Source organism: Cavia porcellus, unplaced genomic scaffold (genome assembly GCF_034190915.1).
Source record: "Cavia porcellus strain 051 isolate PalLab524CR breed Dunkin Hartley unplaced genomic scaffold, mCavPor4.1 scaffold_12, whole genome shotgun sequence".
NCBI classification, from domain to species: domain Eukaryota; kingdom Metazoa; phylum Chordata; class Mammalia; order Rodentia; family Caviidae; genus Cavia; species Cavia porcellus.
The window spans coordinates 5,556,464-5,577,670 of record NW_026947495.1 but is presented as its reverse complement, the minus strand read 5'-3'; the positions used below and the strand labels follow the sequence as shown (position 1 = coordinate 5,577,670).

Sequence of the window (21,207 nt, the reverse complement as noted above, 5' to 3'; positions counted from 1 at the left end):
AAATGCTTCCTTGGAATGTGTTGCTTCATTCATTCATTCATTCACTCAGTGGTACCAAAAATTATAGCCAGGACCTTTGCACTGCACTACATTCCCAGTCCTTTTTAAAAAATTTGAGACAGCATCGCCCTAAGTCAGTAAGTTGCCCAGACTGGACTTGAACTTACCATCCTCCTGTCTCAGCCTCCCAGAGTGCTGGGATTACAGGTGTGTGAAGCGTGTCTGGGTTTGTATGTGTTTTCTAACTAAGTTCTATCCCTCCATTTTCATTTTTTGTGCAACTACCATGTCATCATCATACTTAATAGAACTGGTAATATGTTTTTGAAGTTCATCTGATATTGGATTTAAATTAAAATTTTCTAATTTGCTCAGTGTTGTTATCTATATATTTTTTTGCTGTTATTCTCCCTGAATCACATCTCAGCCTTTTGGCTAGTATTGTGTGTAAAGAATTCTCCTTGAAAAGCAAGTGGCCAGAGTTGAAAGAGAAAATTGTTCTGGAAAAAGGAGACATCGAGAGTAAACTGAAGGTTTTTGGTCTGTGAACAGAAGTCTGGAATCGGTCTGCATTTCTTGAGTAGATGCTAGAAGGATCTTAGAGAATTAACATCTTGAGATGAGTTAGCAGAGCTGGGACCTTGTTAGGAATGGCCAGAAACGTGGGTCCCTTTGTTGGAGAATGGAGGTCTGTTCCTTTTCTCTTAGAGATTTTTCCAGTCTGTTCTGTTAACTCTGCTAAATAGCAAAGCATGTATGTATTTCTTGTCAGTTGATGACACAATCACCTTTCTAGAAGGTGATTTGCTGTTGTGACAGGTTTTGCTTCACTCAGAAACACTCAGTAAAAATGAATGGTTACTCCATTTGTTTGATTCCTGCTAAGCCCTCCAGCTGTACCAGTTTTATTACAGTTGCTGTTCCTCAGTTCCATTGCTCTGCATATCCATGGGGTCCACATCTGTAGACTCAGCTGGCTGTGGGTTAAAAATGTTTGGAAAGAATTATGCTTAACATGTACAGCATTTTTGTCATTAAACAATACAATGTAACAGGTATTTCCATGGGATTTATAATATACTGCATAATATAAGTGATCTGATTTAATGTGTATGGGGAGATAATGCATAGGTTATGTGCAAATACAAAGTCATTTTATATGAGACTTGAGAATCCATGGATTTTGGTATCTGGGGATGAGGGGCAAATTCTGGAAATAATGCCCAGGGATACAGGTGTTTCACTGTAGTCCTAATTGTTCCTAAAGAGGGGTTTCTGACTTTTTTCCCTTTAAGACCCCAAATAAGCTGTAAAGTAATTAATACTGTGACTTCTTTGCACCAAGCAGGTATGATAAAGTAAAGCAGATGTTTTTGCACCTTGGAAATACATTCCCAAACATTTCCTTACTCTCTAAAGCAAACTATTAGTTTTCTTCTTACTAGGGACTATTTAGTATATTACATGGCCATAGTCTTTCTTATTTTAAATTTGTTACTATTGTATGTGATCCAAAAATATGATGAATATTTAAAATTTTAAAAATTACAGTAAGAGATGTATTGCTATTAATCCCCTTCAATATGCACCCCCCTCATTTTAAACATACTTATCCCATCGTTCTTGAGACTTTCCAAAGCAGTTCTAAAAGTCCTCTTTCGTGAATGTCTTTAGTTGCATCATCCTAGCCCGAATCGATTAAAAACATTTCATGGTCATTTTGACTCTGGAGAGGAGCCAGAAGTTGCACAGTGCCAGATGCAGTAAATAAGATGGATGAGGACACACTGTAATGTTTTTATTTGGCAGAAAGTGCTGTATTTAATCAATGTGGGATGATCATAAAAAACAGTTAAGGTTTACATTTTTAAAAATAACTATCGTAAAAGACACATTTCCATTAATCCTTACAATACTCAAAATATGCCTCCTTGCTTTGGACATACTTATCCCTTTGTTTTTTAGCATTGTGTCTTGTACTGTAATAATTTTATTTATTCACTGTATTTTTCAGTCCCCCTTATAGCACTGATTTGTGAAAGGTGCTAGCCATTGCGAATTTTTGTATTGTTTTCAGAGTGGGGCTCTTTGAAGCCCTGCTTTATTGGCAGACTCATCCTCAGAGTAGTACCCATAAATTTCTTGTGCTTTCCCATTCAGCGGATCCGGGCCACTGTGAATAGCCAGGAGCAGAAAAGGCTATTGATGGATTTGGATGTCTCCATGAGAACAGTAGACTGTCCATTTACTGTCACGTTCTATGGTGCACTTTTCCGGGAGGTAAGTGACCCTCTGGTGCAGAGTTCAAGGAGAACAGTAACTGAAGGTTCTTTTATCCCATTGATACCTGTTGATTTGCTCTTTGGAGATAACCTTGCTGATTGATAAATTCCTTTGAGATCTCAAAGGAAATCTATCTTATTTCCTCCCACCCCTCAAGAGTCAGTTCTTCAAGACAGTAATGGGCTTTTTCCTATCCCTCTTTCAACCTCTTTAATCATCCGTGAACTGATTGGTCTCCAGGGAGATGTGTGGATCTGCATGGAGCTCATGGATACGTCACTAGATAAATTCTACAAACAAGTTATTGATAAAGGCCAAACAATTCCAGAGGATATCCTAGGGAAGATAGCAGTTTCTGTGAGTATATCATGTAACTACAAGGAAAATGGGAAAATTAGTGCTGTAGGTGTCTTTGTATCCCTAGTGGGAAGAAACGTTCCTTGCACCATATGTGCCATCCTGCACGTGTCTGTTTAATATAAGAGTACATTGTCAGGTGGATAAATAAATATCATTTTCTCTTGAGCCCTCTGTGGAAGTGACTTGGTTTGGTAGACTCTACGTTAAATATATTTAAGCAGTTCATTGATTTGTAATGACCGCATTCCCAGCATCTGTATTCTGATGCCCATACTGCATTTCAATTTTGACTTGTAGGTTTTTCAAATGATTTCTTAAGACTAACAGGCATAGAAGAAATCAGGAGAAAGAAAACAAGAATGACTGCTACCTTAGTGCCTTAATGAGGTTATGAGATTGAAGAGAAAAAACTCTTGAGATCAAACATAAACAAGATAGATGAATAGGACATTGACTCTGCTCTGAGATACAGTCCTCTTTGGTGGGTGGAGATCAGTTTAGGTAACTTTTTGTGTTATTTCCCTGGATAGGAACCTCAATGCTGCAAAAACACTTTACCTTGTGACCTTAAGCTAGGGGTAATAAACCCAAATATACTTATCATTCTTTTCTGTGATGGAGTAAATGAATCTACTTTGCTTTTTTTCTTACAGATTGTAAAAGCACTAGAACATTTACACAGTAAGCTCTCTGTCATTCATCGGGGTAAGCATCCATGGTTGGTAGCTTTTTATAAGTTTATTTCTTTGGCCTGGAGACTCCCTCCCTCACTCCCACTCCCTTGCATAGATGGAAGTGGAAATGAGCCAGGTGAGAGAACCCAGGAGCTTTCCTTTGGGACTGCATAGCAAACCATGTAAGTAGCTGTGTTAGCATTCCGCTACTATGAAAAAATACTTGCTATAATCAACTTATAAAGAAGAAAGGCTTATTTTGGCTCAGAGTTTTGGCAGTTTCAGACCATGGCTTATTGGCTCTGTTGCTTTTTGAGCTGTGGCAATACAGTATATCATGGCAGGGGTGTGTGGCATAGGAGGCCCATTTACCTAATAGCATATCATGGCAGGGGTATGTGGCATAGGAGGCCCATTTACCTACTAGCAGGGAATGAGAGACAGAGGAAGAGACCAGCACCCTCTCTTGAAGGACACTCCTTCAGTGACCTAATACCTCCTACTTGACCCTGCTTCTTAACATTTCCATCACATTCCAGTAGTGCCAAGCTGCCTTCGTTGTACACTTAAGGTCTAAATTGGCCAGACATGATGGCATGCACCTGTAATTACAGTGCTCTGGGAAGATGAAGCAGGAACGTCATAACGGAGCCCAGTCTGAGCAATGTAGTTAGACTCTGTCGCAATCAAACAAATGCGGCGGCTGGGGATGTAGCTCAGCGTCCTGAGTTCTATTTTCAGTTACACACACACACACACACACACACACACACAGAGAGAGAGAGAGAGAGAGAGATTGAGAGAGAGAGAGAGAGAGAGAAAGAACCAAACTATAGCAATAGCTATTCTTTATCTTGGATGAGGAAATAAGAAGATATGGGCTTTATATGATACCTAAATTCAGTATAAAATGCCTGTCACCAAACACAGCTGTGGGATGATATTATTGATAGTTGTAGAGGATATGATAAAAGTTCATCTTGTATTGGCCGTCATGTAGTAGCTTTTTAGAGGAGTGTAATCATTAGATAAATCAAAACCTACATTTTAACAAGATCCCCAGGTGATTTTTGTGCCCATTGAAGTGTGGCCAGCTTTAGAATAAAGCAAAACCCTTTCATACTGTGGGAAGCTGCAGAGAATAATTTGCCTTTTCTTTTTTTTTCTCTCCTTCCCTTCTTTATTCTTGACCTATTTTCTCTTCAGCCACTCATCTATCCTCACATTCATCCTGCTCTGTGTCCATCTACTCCTCCTACCATATACCTCTTATAATTACTTTTAAAGCATTTCAAGTGTGGTATTATAATAGATGTTTTGAGATTTTATCTGAGAAAATTATTCTTATTAAAATTTTACATAGGGATTCTTTATTGGGAAATAAAAACTATGAAAAAATCTTATAAATAGGAAATTATCAAATATGAAAGTACTATACATAGAATGCAAAATAGAGAATTGATTGTTACTGAAAGACCATTGTCAGGCAAAGCTTCTTGGAAGAGGTACACTAGCCACACCTTTGGGGTGACTAATACAAAGTATTGATTATAAACATGTCATTACAATTTGGGTAATTTGTGAGCCTCAGTCTAGTGCAAAATGCCTTGTACAGTATGCCTAGTATTATTAATATTAGTTGGTAGTGTTAAATATTAGAAAAATGAAAATGACGATAAGAAAGTGAGAAGGACCCTAATTGGGACAAAGAATATGAAATTCTTTTTTTTTTTTTGTCTTTTTCCTTTTTATCGGTACCAGGGATCGAACTCACCACTGCCTGCTTGCAAGGCAGGTGCTTATGCCACTGAGCTAAATCCCCAGCAGAATATGAAATTCTTACAAATATGCAACTTTTTAAGAATAAACTTAATTTTTATTAAAGTTTTTTATTGTTTTTAAAAAACTCTTAAAAATTATGAAGTACTAAATTCTTGAAAAAGATGTCATATATAAAAACCAGCAAACTAAAATGAGTATATCAACAAATTTAAGAGAAAAATTATAAAGGATAATTGTAAAGCTCTTAGGTTAGATTTTTTCTTCTTATCTTGTGTCTTTGATGAAAGAGTCACAAAGGGAAAAACTGACCTCCATTTGTTAATTCTATAATCCAGAGATGATAGTGGTTTATCCTTGTGGGCATATGAGTAGGTGGGTGCTATCATTTTAGTCTTTAGAGCTGATCAAAAACATTAATACCTCTTCTTTCATGACCTGCCCTATGGTCTGGCATCCTTGGGTTTGTAACACTTTACATCATGGTAACCACTGATACATCTCTAATGAAGGTTGCTATCAAAGTTTGCTGCTTTGACCATATTTGATGTATCACTGCGTTACAATGCCATTTGTTCTTCAGTCTCTTACTTCCACATTAAATAAGCCATAGATCATTTTGAACTGGGCATTTGACTCAGTAAGGTCGTTACTACATAAATGGGAGCAACAATGATTGAATAAGTAGAGGAAACAGTGCTTTTCATTTGAGGATTGGCATTCCCCAGGCACAAACAAAACATGAAAAAGAGAAATGCAGTTGAAAGCTGTCAGCAGCAGGTAACTGGGAGTCAAGGAGCATGGTTACTTTGTGTAGAACAGTTTGAGGAAAGAAAAGGACAAGTGGCGATTTCAGGCCTTCTGGTGGTAGAGAAATGGATCTTCAAAGCAGGCTGGACTGAGAGGATCCCGGTTGTGCTTCCTTTTAGACGTCAAGCCTTCGAATGTGCTAATTAATACCCTGGGCCAAGTGAAGATGTGTGACTTTGGAATCAGTGGCTACCTGGTGGACTCTGTTGCTAAAACAATTGATGCAGGTTGCAAACCATACATGGCCGTAAGTATAGCAGCCAGGGGTGGCATCTCAAAACACACCTGTCTGCAAAACCAGGTTGTGAAATAAGAAACAGATGAATGTAGATAGAAAATTGGAATGTGCCTAAGACCTAAGAAAATACTCTGCAGCACTTTATATTCTCACATATTTCCTGTCTGAGATCCTTGGTCACTTGTTTCATATTTTTTTTGTTGTTGTTCTTTTGGGCTGCTGTAGCAAAATACCATTAACTTACTTATTTATTTTGGCATTTTGGAGGCTGGGAAGACCAAGATCTAACACTGGTAGAGTCAGTGTTTGGTGGAAAGGGCTCATTTCTCTAGTTCTTAAATGGTACATTCTTGTTGTGTTTCACATAGTGGGAGGCATAGAGGATCTTTTATAAAGTCATAACCCTATTCAAAAGAGCTCTACCCTGAAGACTAATTACCACAAAAAAGAGGCTCCACTTTCTATTCTGGCCATATAGTGATTGGATTTCAATATATGCAGTTTGGGTAATGCAAACATATATAGCATATATATTTTTAAAAAATCAAACTAAAAGGGTGTTTTGCTTGAGCATAAAGCTTTCTACCCTGAGTTTCAGGTGAGTGCTGTCTTGTTAGTTGAGGCAGAGTAATAAACAATTTAAATTACCTGCACAAGATAGTTGAGTTAGTCCTGAGGGAACCCCATAGCTCTGAAGATTCATTCATTCATTGGCATTAGCAGAGACCTTGGAAACATGGAACTTGTACCATGTTTTATTTGGAAATGGACTTACATTTGGAAATGAAAAGCTTCCTAACTATGTTTAGCTCAAAGTTGCTTAGTTCTAGGAATATCAGATGGTAGCCTAGTAACTACCTTTTAGATTGTTCTTACTGAGCCTGGACTGTTGGTGTTTTTGTCAAGGATAATTTTAGATGGCTAGAGTAGCTTTATAATATGTATACTCTTTCTTTTTCACAACAAAATTAAAATTAAAATTTATTGTAAAGGGAATTTAAGCCATTACTTTCTCTAAGAAAAGATGAACTTAGAAGACAAAACAACCACAACAAACCAACCCATGGAGATTTACTATTTATTATAGTTGCATTGTCTTTTGGCCTGGGAGGCATGTTAACAACTTAAAATATTTCACTTGGCAGATGGTAATGTCCCTGTTCCCACAATCTTTATTGAGCTACCAATATCATCTCAATTGTGTTTCCAGTTTCTCAGTTGTCTGTCTCCTTTCCAGCCTGAAAGAATAAATCCAGAGCTCAACCAGAAGGGATACAGTGTGAAGTCTGACATTTGGAGTCTGGGCATCACTATGGTAGAGTATGATGATCCTGTGATTATGAGGTTCTCACCATGCAGCTGGAATGGGGTGGGCCATAGGACCAAAAAGCAGATGTTTTAAATGCTAGTTTTGGGAATCGTTTTCTGCCCAAGATGGCAGGTTTTGAGTGCAAATTATTTTCAGTGTGAGTAGTAGAAACGTTAAATTTGGATTGGGAAAACTAATACTGCTCCATTTTTTCTGCTTCATATGAGCTGTATGCCCTTGAGTAACTGGTGTAGTAGCATGAATTATCTTTCTGTCCTAATCTAGGGAGAGCCCATTTCCTATGTGCCAGTGTAAGGAAGTGATGTGTTTGTTCTCAAGAACCCTTTCTGTTGGGTTTGACCCATTATGCATACAGCCATTCTGAGAGGATCTCCCTAGACTCATTACAATTTAGACTACATTGTTCTTGTTAGGGCAAGGAGCTTAAACTTCATGAAGAAAGCTCATGTGCCTGATGGGACTATGTGGTCCAGAAAGTGCAGTGTGCTTCCCAAGATGTTTTTATTATAGAAGCCTTAGATACCGAGGTCAAGTATATCCTAAAGACATGATAAAAAAATAAGGGCAGTTTCCTTAGGCACAGCTACCACAGGTATGTGATCAGTGATTCCTAACTTTGATGGTCATACATTTTCATTGTATTGCCAAGATGTGGAATTTTCATCTGCATCCCTGTCTCCTTCTCAGGCACAGAAGCTCAATAAATCCTTTAAGTTATTTCATGATCCTGCCCAGAAAATGCATGGTCCTGTAGAAACAAAGTGACCAAAAGTCCAGCAAAATGTAGTTTTCTGGTCCTAGGCTACTTTTTTTTCCCTCCCAATTTTCAATTTCAACAAGTAACCAGCAGGTGGCAGCAGAGGTACAGCACTGCAAGAGTCAGGTTATGAATCCTTCTCAAAACCAAACCTTTTAAACCTGGTTGCTGTACATCCTCCGTGAAGTTTAATACTGCGAGCTTATAATTTTTATGAAGTCTTAAGCTGGGTTTTGGTGAGGGGATGAGTTTTAGACAGGTTTAAATGGTTCTCTCTAGTAAGATAATATTTGAAATCCACTAGCACTAGTAGTTTGGGGAAAATGTCTAGAGAAAGAATTAGTTGTTTATTTTTGTCCTCAGATAACACTTGTTTCTTCAGCTTTGTATTTTCTTCTTGGTTCGTCTAGAATGAAGCACAGCTGATACGTGCAGGCAGCTTTGTTTAAAGTGTCACTTCCTTGTCTCTTGTTTCTAGATTGAGCTGGCCATCCTTCGGTTTCCCTACGATTCGTGGGGAACTCCCTTTCAGCAGCTCAAACAGGTGGTAGAGGAGCCATCACCACAGCTCCCAGCAGACAAGTTCTCTGCAGAGTTTGTGGACTTCACCTCACAATGGTAAGACAGCCCCATGTCCTATGCGTAAGTACTAAGGAAGGGGGTGTGTGCTCATGAATTCCCTCCACTGGGCTTGATCCATTATGCATACATTCATTCATTCTGAGAGTGTTTATGGAACATACCTTCTATGAAGCAGAACGCGATGACTGTCACCATTGCTGAGCTCCAAGTCAAGTAAGGGTGTTGCATGAATCAGTTATTAGAGTGCAGTAAATAGAGGCAAGTCTGGGGATGGAGATATGTGTAGCATATTTGGGAAACTTAGGAAACCCATCGAGACAGACTTCTCTGATAATAAATTCTGAGCAGAGATTATGAGAGGAGTCTTCCAAGAAAAAGGAAAGTCGAGGAGGAAAGCTGTTCCAAACAGAAGGAGTATAAACCAGAGTGTCGTAAAAATCAATAAAATCTTCCATAAGATTTGTAAGCAATTTGATATTGATTGGAATATAAAGAGAAATGTGGTAAGGTCTGCTGGAAGCCCAAGGATGAGGAATAGACCTAAAGAATTACTCTGGGTAAGAAGATGGTGAGAAGTTGAAGAGTGCAACTTAGGTACCAGAAGTCTTGCAGGGCTTTATCTTCTAGAGAGCCCTTGGTAACTGAAGATATCCTTGCTCATGAGGACATAGTATACAACACAGGGGGTCTGAGAAGACAGCATAAATACATTTGGAGTAGGAAGCAAATCAGAGACATAGTAAGGTAGCTAACTCTGTTTTCTTAGAATTACCAGAGTCCTCACCTAGTGTGGTGGCACACACCCAAATCTCAGCACGTGAGCGGCTGAGGTGAGAGGATTGCTATGAGTTCAAGGCTAGCCTGGGCTACCACATAAGCAAGTTCTAGACCACTCTACACTGCATAGTGAGACTCTGTTTAAAACAAAAGAGAACTGTCAAGGTCCCTGAGGAAAGTAAGATGGGGAAGGAAAGTAAGTGTTCTGCAGACAGTGAAATAATGTCTGCCTGCACTGGGATCATGAGGTTTAGCGTATCTTGGTAGTACTGAGTACTGCCAGTGCTGGTAGAAAGTGGATGCCAAGTGTGAATCACAAAATGGAACCGAGTTAGTTCATCTGTGCACCCTATAACACATAGTAATTGGGAGGACGTACGGGGTCAGAGCTGGTGGTAACCCCAGCTGTGTACTAGAAGGCAGCGACTCACTACTGTGAAAGGGCTGGGGGCTCCAAAGGCTTCTCAGGGCCATGGCAGATAATGTAATACCTTCTTCATGGCACCGTTCTTTGGATTAGCAACGTGGTGAGACAAAGATGCCCTCTGTTGCTTATGAAACTAAGTTTTCTTGGACTTTTTGTGAGTCTTGTGCCTCTTCTCAATCCTAGTACTTTTTCCTAGTGATTTAGGATATTGTTCCATGGTGGGATTTTTTTTTATTTTTGGCTGAATACTCAAGAGCGCTGTGGCAGTAAGCTTTACTACAGTGTTGTTGAATGTCTCTAAAATATCCATCTTCTGGGATCCTGAGTTGTGTGCCTGTCTGTTTTCCTCCACTGAGTGTGTAGATGTGGTGTTACATCAGCTGTGCTGACCTGGGTTCATGAATTTGATTTGGCTTCTGGAGTCAAGCACTCCATTTTTGTTGTTGTTGAGTTTGACTCTTTTTGCCTAATACTCAAATGTTTAAAGGTCACATGGGGAGAGGAGGGAGTCATCTTGGATACTTCAAACCAGTAGTTTTCAGGAGAGGAAGTAATGTAGAAAGATCTCACTGAGAGGGGGGTCTCAATATGCTGTCTTCTTCCTGTCTCCTTGCTCCTACTGGCCCCCCTCTTCCCAGTGTTCTGGTTACTTCAAGAAACTTCGGTGAGAATGAATGTAGTGTAAAAACTTTAGGAAAGTGGAATTTCCTATTGTGAATCGTAAGTTTAATCCAAATCCAGTGGATTAAATTCTGGCTGCTCATTCATAAATCTCTAGCAAGCCTGCAAACATACTGTCTCTGAGAAGATATCTCACCCTCACTCCCTGAATGACTTGAGTTTAGTTGGTTCAACAGGAGGCCAGAATTTTCAGGATTTTTCAAATATTCTCAAATTATCCTGCTGTGCTTCTAATGCCCGTTTTAACATGCTTCATGAGAGCATGGATTTAGACAGAAGATCTGTGAACCTAATGCCAACTGTTCATGTTTCTGACCTTTTGCTGTTGAAAAATATCATTCAATTACTTCATTTTTCCTTTACCAGTGCAATTTTCTCTCACTTAAAATTTTGCCAAAGTATCACAGCACTGAAATACTTACAAAAATTTAAAAAATGGAGACTTCAGGCCAGAGGGGTGTCTCAGTGGTAGAGCATCTGAGTTGCGTTTATAAGTCACTGGATTTAGATCCCAGCACAAAAACAAACAAACAATGAACTCCCTCCCTGCAATGACAGCAGCAGAGATGTTTTCTCCTGTTAGCATATGCACACACGTGTGGAAATTCTTGATTCTGGTAGTATTGTTCCTTCTAGGCGCCCTCACTGTGCCTGCCCTCCTGTATTCATGTCATGGTCTCTTTGCGCTGTCCCTCTAAGATCTCCCACTTTTTCTGAGCTACTGTAGCTCACTTCATTTAAATATTCCGAGCTGTAGGTGTGTTGTAGGTTCTGTAGTTGTGATTTCTGCTCACCCTGTTACTTCCATGTCATTTCATCACAGAAGTGTTTAGGAATCTGTTTATCTTGCTTATGGGGCTTAATAGAAACAACAGTAGAAACAAAAATCCTTCCATTTAGGCACCATCAGTGTATGACAGAAATCATATATTTTTCTTCTTCAGAATTTCAGTACTATGAGTCTGGTAGAATCTGATAGTTGAGGATATCTGTTTTGTAGAATATTGAGTCGTTTTTGTTGGTTTGGGAATTGGAAAATAGCTGACAAACATCACTGTTCAATCTCACGAGCATTCTTATCCTCAGTTTGGCTCAAGGGAGGACAGCCACTCTTGTTTAGGTCCCAGATCAGTAACTTCTTTGCCTGCCATAAATAACTAATGTATTTTCTTTGAAGCCAACTGGGTGGAAGATTATACTTTCATTTTAGCTCTTACTACTGATTTGGGTCTTTCTGAATACAGTTTCATTTTAATATATATTAGCATATAGAAGGTGTTTTCTTTGGTGGTATTGGGGATCCAACTCAGGACCTTGTGCGTGCAAGGCAAGAGTTCTACCACTGAGCTTCATCCAAATTTGGTCTGGAATGGAGTGGAAAGAATGATTGTTACCAAAGAACACTTATTTATTGATGAAAAATAGTGTCAGGCATAAGATGTAACTCTTTATTGGCTCTTTTTCTATTTTCCTTTTTGAGGTAAGACTTACATATAGGGTGAGTGTTAAAAATTTATTATGCTAAAAGATACATTGCAAACACCCCCCCCCCCAGAATATCCCCCTCTCAGCTCACACACCGTTATCGCATTGTACTTGGCACTTTCTGAAGCAGTTCTGGAGTCCTCCTTCATGTCTTTACTTATGCTGTCATGACTGCTCCCATGTGCTGAACTGATTCAACACTGTTAAGTTTTATAGTCATTTTGACTTTCAAGAAGAGACAAGAATCATACAGTGTCAATCCGGTGAGTAATGTGGGTGAGAATACAGTATAATGTTTTTCCCATATTTTTTGATTACCATATTTTTGATCACACTGCTAAAAGATACTTGCAAAAGAGAACTTCCACTTCTGCTTTGGAAAGTGGCAAAAGGGATTGGATACATGCTGGGGAGTATTTTGAGGGGAATTAACGGCCATGTGTCTTCCACGGTAACAAATTTTTAAAATTTAAATATTTGACTTTTATTTTGATCCCACCTGTGTAAAACTATAATGTTGAGACACATTTTTATACAAAGCCCCTTTTTGAGTGATTGTTGTGTTATACTTTAATGACACAGGAAGGATCCTTTTAGAATTCTCACAGTTCACAGTTCACAATTCACCAGCTCTTGGTGATAAGGGGTGAAAGGGAGCTAGAGTTTTGGAAACTGAAATATTTAATAGCAAATTTTAAGGTATACACACCTATGTATTTATCTCCTAGTCTGTCTTTGGGCTAAGTGTAGAAGAAGGGCACACTGTTCACTGCATAGGGAAGCTGCCAGAGTATTTGTGCTCCTCTGTGGGATGCACTGTCTGTACGCATCTGCTAGAGTCACAATGCTGCTAAAGGACTGCATGCCTGCAGCCTGGCGGTCACTGGGTAGTCTCTGTCCTCTGGCCTCTCAGTGCAGATTGCTGTCTCCAGGAGACAGGAAGTCATGATACAAAGCACTTACAGGCATCATCATCACATCACAACCAAAGGTGGCTTCAGAGTACAGACTTCCATTTCTTCTGCTGCTCTATTTCTCTTGTGGTAATGTCAGAGAAACATCATCTTAGGAAAAAGAAAGGGAAGTTTGTGTGTATATTCTTAGGAACATGAAGAAAAAAGAATCAATAACTCCTTATAAACCCATTCTTTCTGTACTAACTTCCAAATAAGACTATGGAGTGATATTGTTTCTTCTTTTCCCCTCCCCAAGGTAGTTTTCTTAACATAGAGATTTTAAAGAGTTCCTAACATGGATCACATTGCCCACAGAGGCCTTGTTTTGAGATTAATAATAGCAAAAATCTCATAGAAAAGCCCTATAATGGAGTTCTGAGAAGGGTTAGTGAATGAGTTTATTAAAAAAAAAAAAAAGGAATCTTGTCAAGCTTATACTTCTGCCTATGGGTTGACAAAAGGAAGTCACTGAAAATCAACTGCCCACTGCTAAAATAGCCAGACTCATTTTTACTCTTCCTCCAGACCTAATTCAGAGACTGAGTGCTTGGCTGACCAGCCTGCTGGCATAGGAGAGCACGTTGGCGGCCCATCCAGATGTCGATACTGTCTGACTCAGAATAACTAGCATAAAACAGAGACAGTCAAATATAGCCTCCTATTTGTTCATGAAGGACAGTAAAAGAGAGGCGCTTGATATTTGTTTAGCTTTTGACAAATGTATGACTTGAGAGGCCCACCATGCTTTTATTCTGTTGATGCAACAAACAGCCCTTCTTGGAAACCATTGGGGGAATTCAAATAGGCAGAAATCATCTTGGCCAGCACAAACTTGAAGCCAGCAATTCTCAAGACAGCATGGAGATGTGTCAGCTATGGTCAGAAGTGTGTATTGTGGCATTTGGAGGAGGAATTAGGGCAGTTAGCTAATTGTACACTTGAAAATGACAGGCCATTTGAAAATTCAAGTCTGACTTAAAGCCAAAAGGAAATTGATGTTGCTTTGAACTCTACAGTTGTTACTTCATACTGAATTTCAGGCACTCCCTATTAAATGTGAAAAATTGCTTTTTTCCCCCCCTCAAACCTTATCCTGGGTATTTTGCTCTTCTTAGCATGTGTTTTGAAGTGTTCTTGTTTTAAAAGGTGGGGAAAAATGGTTATATCAATTACATTAATTCAGTAAACACCCTTGCTTTGCTTTGTAAATATTTTTCAATATTACTCAGTAGTAGAGCTTGGGGGTGAACTTTGAGCTTTCTCCCAAGAGGACATAAGTCAAGAAGTGACCTATTTGCTAGCAGTCTCTGAAGTTTCCAGAATCTTAACCACTGCATTATGGATCAGCTTGAGTGGTTTTACCCTTTTTTTGAAATAAAGAAAAAAATCTTGAAATATTTTTTATAAACTGTGAAAAGATAAGACAACCTGCAGGGAGGAATCACCTCTACTTAGAAATGGAATCCTTCAAACCCATCTGCCTGTTGAGAAGAGTCATTTTGTGAAGTCATTTTATTATGTATTGAATACAAAGTAAAACATTATCAGTATCACAGAGACCCCTGGTTAGTAAATGAGGTGATGGTTCTAACACTGGTTAATCCTTCCCTCTGTTTTGTTGTTGGTGGTGAAGCATGCTGAGATGTGTATGAGCTTGTCTTAGATTCAGTGCAGTTGTCTAAACTGCAGCACCCACAGTCCACCCCTTGACTACCGAGTATGGATTTAATGTTGTCTTTGTTTTGCTGTTACTGTTTTAGTAAGTAAAACTGTTCAACTGATAAGATTTTGATTTGCTTTGAGCAGTAGCTGGAAATATAGGGCTTTTGCACATTCTTTATCTATGCTAGGATTATGTGCAAACCAGCAGTGCTCAAGGATCACATTTGTTCCTCTGTGTTTCTTTCTAGGTGAACTAGCTCCTGGACTCAGAAAAATGGTTTATGCTAGGGATGGTGGTAGAGAGGAGAAAGGAGGGAGAAGATAATAGTAATGAGAATGTGCCCAAGTAACGGGAAGTGGCTTTTAACTGAATCCTATCTCAGAGAAGGAGATAGGAGCTGGGAACAAGGAAGGACAGCCTAGGACTCACACTCCAGGGTTCCTTGATCTCTGTACTAATAACATTTGGAATTCAATAGTTTTTTTCTGGGGAGGACCACCCTCTGCCTAAAAGGATGTTTAGCAAAATCCCTCTACCAGGACATCCTGGATGTCAATATACCTGTCACTAGTCATACAACCCAGAATGCCCCCAGGTATTGCCTAATGTCCCCTAGGGGAAAATCACCTTCAACTGAACACCAGGAAACATGTACATGCAGAGCCATATGTGGGCATTATAAAGTCTCATTCATTTCACTGAGGCACACATCCCCATGTCAACCTGACTTGACCCTTGATCATTCCTCTATCTAATGCACTCTTATTTTTATCCTCAGTTGAGATGAAACTTTCTCTCATAGGTTGTCTGGTCACTGAGGTCCCTAGGTCCTAGGTCTGCCCTCAATTCCAGGTTGAGACTTCTGTCCTCACATCTTCCTGTTACCCTGTGTCAGGTTCCTTGGCTTCTACCCACAGCATTACCTGGAATAAACTGGTAGGCTACTTTTAAGTTGTTTTGGTTCAAAATCTTTCCTTTTCTTGTTTTTTCCCATTTTGCTTTGTTTTAAATCATAGTTCTTCACAGTATCTCAGTGACTTCTCTCTCTTATGACTCTACACTTTGTCCCATCATTCTAATCAGCTTTTGTAGGGGGAGCAGAGTTCATGCTACACATAGGAAGTCTCATTTGCTCAAAATGACCCATTAGCATAAATCCCAGTAACCTAATTATGAGTCACATTTTGATTCCTTCAACTCCAGACAAAATTCCTTTCCATTCATATATAATTTTTTTTTTGGCCTAGTGGTACTGGAGACTGTATGTTGCTTTTTGAATCATAGTTTTGAAAATTCATCTTTTTCTTCATTTTATAATCTGTGACTCCAACTGCAAATAAACTATTTCTTTCTTTCTTTTTTTTTTTCCATTTTAAGACTGGGATGGATAGAGGGTAAGGGTGGTTTGATTTATTTACCTTGCAAATTATTTTACTGTTTCCTCTGGTATCGAATGTTATTGAATGTATGTGTAAACAGAGAGCTAACTAACCGGCGTCTACTTGACAGTAGGGCAGGACCATACAGTATTTCTAGGAAGAGTAATTGCTCAGTCTTTGACTGGGTATGCTTTCTCTTTTGTCACTAAAATGTAGTAAACAAATAGTGTTACCTTAGAAACTTCTTGGCTGATTGCTTCTATCTCAGGCAGGTTTGGTGAGGAATACATAAAAGTAAATTATACATTTAAGAGAACTAGAAGAAAGAATGGAGTAGTTGAAAACAGTGAAAAGATAACAAACGTATTATGAGAAACACTTGCCAGTTTCTTTGCCAGTGAAGGTAGGATTGAAAGTTGCCCTAAAGGAAAGTAGATATATGTTTGAAAATATAGTGGCTATGAAATAGAAAAGATAGTCTGTATCCAAAGATAGTAGACACACACACACACACACACACACACACACACACACACACACACATTTATTTTAATACTGAGTTATACCCAGAATGATTTAAAACATCATTAGTAACAGAAGCAGAAGGTCAAGACAGGAAGCCTATGTTTTCAATACTTTTTAAAAAACTGGTTATAGTCGCTCTTTTTCAGGTATTAAAGTCCTAGTTTAGTGAAAAAATGATTTCTAGAGTTAATTTGATTATTTTTTCCCCTTTAAGCTTGAAGAAGAATTCCAAAGAACGGCCTACATACCCCGAGCTTATGGTGAGTATTAGCAGTGTTAATATGTCCATACTCATAGCTAGTCAAGTAACTAAGACCTAAATTATGATGAAATTAACATATTGGAAGAATTGGTTCATTGAGACATACGTGATTAGAATTGGACTCGAGAAAGAGTTAAGAAGATTGTAGTCCTCATATGTTTTGTTAGAAGTAATCTAAGAAAATTTTTTCAGGCTAATAAATCTTTCATGGTATACATCAAATTATGTCTGTAAAATTTATGGTTTGCAATTTAATAGATCCTAGGAGTCACAGTTTACTAACATAATATTAAAGAAAGTCTGACTTAAGAGATTTCGGTAATAAAAGAAATGTGAATGCTTTGTGACTTACCACTTTTAGATAAAATACCTAGGATTAATTAGACAGATTTCTTGGTGAGAGACCAGGAAAGAGAGAATTCTTTTCTCCTTTTGAGTTTCACTTTTGTGGAACCAAAAAGTAGCAGAAAACATTATTAGTTTGAGTTTTATGACCTCAACATTCAGTTTATCATTTGCTGATGAAAATAAAGCCCCTGAATTATTATATTAAGTAGTCTTTCTAACTGTGGTAATTAGTATTCTAGGATAATTACAAATGACATTTCTAGTGCAGAGGGCAAGCACCTAAAATGGATGAACCATGGTTTGCTCTAAAACTATGTGTTGAATGTGAGATTAACACGCTTTGGCAGAGGAGATGTTAGAAAATTCAGACTGTGAATTTGTGTTAAACCACCCCTAGATTTGTCTCAAATTTGTCTCAGTGATCAAAGTCTTATTTTCAGTAAGGGAAGGAAAGTTACATTCTTGTGCAATCTCCAAACACTGATACCTTTTCATTGCTGTTGTAGTTACTACAGCACAATTAGGCTACAAGCATGAAATGCCTGCCCCAGTCACACCTAACCCAAGAACTGTGCTTCTTTACACACAGCTCAGGTCATGATATAGGATGGGTTACTACTATCTGTTAAACTGTGTGTGTTAGTGAGACACCAAAGAGAGGTCAAGCAAGGAAGAGTTGTGGAACGTTGATCAGATATGTGTGTGATCCTTGCAACCAGTTATATGGCCTGTAGGTTCTCGAGGACAAGCTTTGGCTGAAATTCACCACTCTCCATTTGGGTGAATTGGAGTGAAGGCCATATCCTTGGACTGCCATTGTCTCCTTTGCAAAAGCAGTGCCCAGAGCTCAGTCCTCAACAGTTTTGTTCACCGAAAATCTATAGTTAAAAAGAAAAGCATATCAATAATACCTGATAAGATCTTTACATTCTACATGCTTAGAATGAATATTTCCTCTTGACTATTATTTTTGTAAATAGCTAGTCAGAGGCTTTCTCAATCTTGGCTACTACTTGTTGGTGGACATCTCCAGTCCCTGGAGCAGTGATGGTGAACCTTTTAGAGTTTTCAGTGATACAAATAGCCTGATGTGATGTCATAGATTCACCACCACTGTCCTACAGTGTTTAAGAAGTTGCTTCATACAAAGTACAATAGACATAGAGTGATTCCTGTGGGATCCTAGGGAGTCAGCAATCCTGTTTTAAAGTCTCCTTGTTTCATAATTAATTTCGGAGAAAATGTTTTCTATTTCTGGCTATTTAAAATGCAAATCTTTCTTTCTTTCTTTCTTTCTTTCTTTCTTTCTTTCTTTCTTTCTTTCTTTAAGATACCTCATCAGCAATTTTATTGCAACATACTTGAGAAAAAAAATGCAAATTATACATTGGAGACCGATGTTGAATTCTACCTTTCCATTATATTTTAGCACTGTGATTTTCTTTGGCATACATATTAATGTTGTTGTAAGATCGTGTGGGCTTTCCCTGCCTTCTTTTATGGTATTAGTCTTTGTGGTACTGGAAATGAGCCTGTCCTTTAAGACTCTAACTATTGCCTGCTTTCCTGAGAATTTAGATTTTTAAATGGAAAATCTGAACCAAACTCCCTGACTTCAGTATTGGGAAATATGTGCCAAGAAGCTGTTGTTTAAAGTTTAGAAGTTTACAAAAAGGTAGGGAGGAAAAAAATCATTTTCTTCCAGATGAAGTACAGTATAATTAAGGCTCCATCTCAGATGGGTACCCCTACCCCAGATAGTTTTTTCTCTCCCTAGGATTGATGGCTATACATGCTTTATGATGGCCTTATTTACTTATTTTCTCAAACTTCTTTTGGGAAGAGTGATTCTTTAGGATTTGTTCTTCTTGAATAGGTATAAGTCAACTTAAAAAAAAAGGTCTAGATGGTGTTTTAGGCTTTGTAGCCATGCAGTTCTGCTCACTACTGAAGTCTGCTGTTGTAGTGTAGGAAAGCAGCTGTATTTACTATGTGGATATGTGTCTATGTTCCAATAAAAATGTAGTATCAGGCAGTGTGCAATGGGCTCGATGTGGTTTATGGGCCATAGTTTGCTGACCTCTCCTTTTCATAACAACAACCAAAAGTGATACTCAACTCATTCAAGTGATTTACAAGTGAGGTGATAATGTTCTTCAAACATTTTAGGAAGTTCTAGATTGAATGGCTGTGTGAAACAAGGGTATCTGAACCCAAAGGACACTGCAGTCTCAAAGGATGAGGTGTTGTACATGGGCCACAGAGACCTGTTGGTATTTGTGGCCTGGCCCTCTCCTCTGGCAGCATGTCCGTGCATCTCTACACTTCCCTCAGGCCTCACAGTGAGTCTATGTGGTTCGTGTTCTACTTTCTTGTGCCTGACTCCTCTTTGGAAAGCCTGGAACCCTGGACTGAAGATTATTCAGGGCATCTCATCTGGTCACCTCCAGGTATCTGTCCTTGTTCTTAGTCCACAGTTTGGAGAGGGGATTGGCTTCCATCTCAGCCTTTTGCAGCCTCAAAACTTATAGGAGAAGGTAAATCACATTTTGAATTTAGAGTTGCCTATCTGCTTTTTCCTCCTCCTGCCTTCTGGCTCTCATTGCATATTTCCAGCCTGGGAATATACTGAAATGTACCTCAAGATTTTTTTAATTGAAAACTTCAAGTTATTTAATTAATTCATAAACTCAGCCTACATCCACTGAGCTAACAGCAACAGAACAAGAGGCGAAGTGGGGCTGCCAGACATGGGAAGCAGCCTCTAAAATAATCTGAGGTTTAGTGCGTCCTGTTTTGATAGTAGAAAGCTTTTAAGTACATTAAAAGATCTCAGATTCCAAGAGGATGTGGGAAAGCTTAATAACCATGATGATAAAACGTTTGGTAAGTGTGCTATTTAAGTGGTTAGTAATCAAAAGTAGTGCTATTTGGTAACTGAAGGAGCCCAGGATGAGGGACTCTATCTCTAGAAACTCCGCTCGAGTCCTTGGTGCAAGGCTCTGAGTCAGCACCCGACCTGTGTCCTCACATAAGGCAGTGCAGAAACCTTACTTTTCCTTTCCTGAGTCATAGTCCTTCACAGTGCCCACCTCCTTTCTTTTGGGTTTTATTTCTGTGTTCTATCTGCATTGTATTGTTTCTTAAAACTTTCATGGGTGAGAATTCATGTCCCCACGGAGCTGACTCATCCAGCCCTCTACTGTCAGGTTTAAAACAAATATAATTAGAAAACCTACAGCAAGGGAACATGAGATTGTAAACTAAATCCCTTTGGTCAGGGAAACAGAATGAGTCATCTACATGTCTGTTTACAAAAATGCCTGCATTTAACTGCTCAAGTTCTCTTTGAAAATAGTACCACCAGAGGGTCAGGGACATGGGTGTGGTAGGTGAGGAGGGTACTTGGCATCAGATTGTAGTTGAAGGAATTGTCCATTTGTGTTTGATTGCTTCTGGTTTTGGTATGAGAAATGTGGATTTTGATCGGATGTATCTCTAATTATAGGAGCAAGGTTCCAAGGTAACAGCTTGGTACTTATTATAACACAGTTGAGTGATTTAGGAATGCTGTTTTGATGCAGGAAAAGTGACTTGATGTTCTTCTGAATTGTTTTGAAATATATGATTTTTTGCATCATACCTTGCCTTTTCCCCCAGCAAAGTGCAACACTTATTTCCTTCTTTAAAGTTTATTTATTCTGAGCTGCATGTACAAAGACCAGTTTTCCCATTTGTAGTCTTCAGTCTCTGAGTTGAATTTCTTCTGCACATAGCTATACTTTGGTAGTCTGCATTATTTTCCAGATGGATCAAGACACACTTAATTCTTGGCTGTGACTTAGAAAATGACTCTAAATGCTTCAGTCCGCACAAGCTATTTCAATGTCA

The 21,207-nt window shown here is 38.8% G+C and overlaps 1 protein-coding gene across 4 annotated transcripts in view; it reads left to right on the top strand.

The window, feature by feature from the left end:
- The window catches only part of Map2k6 (mitogen-activated protein kinase kinase 6), a 123,238-nt gene that overhangs the window by 90,703 nt on the left and 11,328 nt on the right, over window positions 1-21,207 (top strand). For all 4 annotated transcript variants that reach the window (XM_013142471.3, XM_023561149.2, XM_023561151.2 and 1 more), the window contains 7 exons: window positions 2,161-2,280; window positions 2,524-2,640; window positions 3,297-3,348; window positions 6,026-6,153; window positions 7,382-7,459; window positions 8,710-8,849; window positions 16,921-16,966. In XM_013142471.3, coding sequence (XP_012997925.1) covers window positions 2,161-2,280; window positions 2,524-2,640; window positions 3,297-3,348; window positions 6,026-6,153; window positions 7,382-7,459; window positions 8,710-8,849; window positions 16,921-16,966 — 681 coding nt within the window. The remainder of the gene's footprint in view (window positions 1-2,160; window positions 2,281-2,523; window positions 2,641-3,296; window positions 3,349-6,025; window positions 6,154-7,381; window positions 7,460-8,709; window positions 8,850-16,920; window positions 16,967-21,207) is intronic.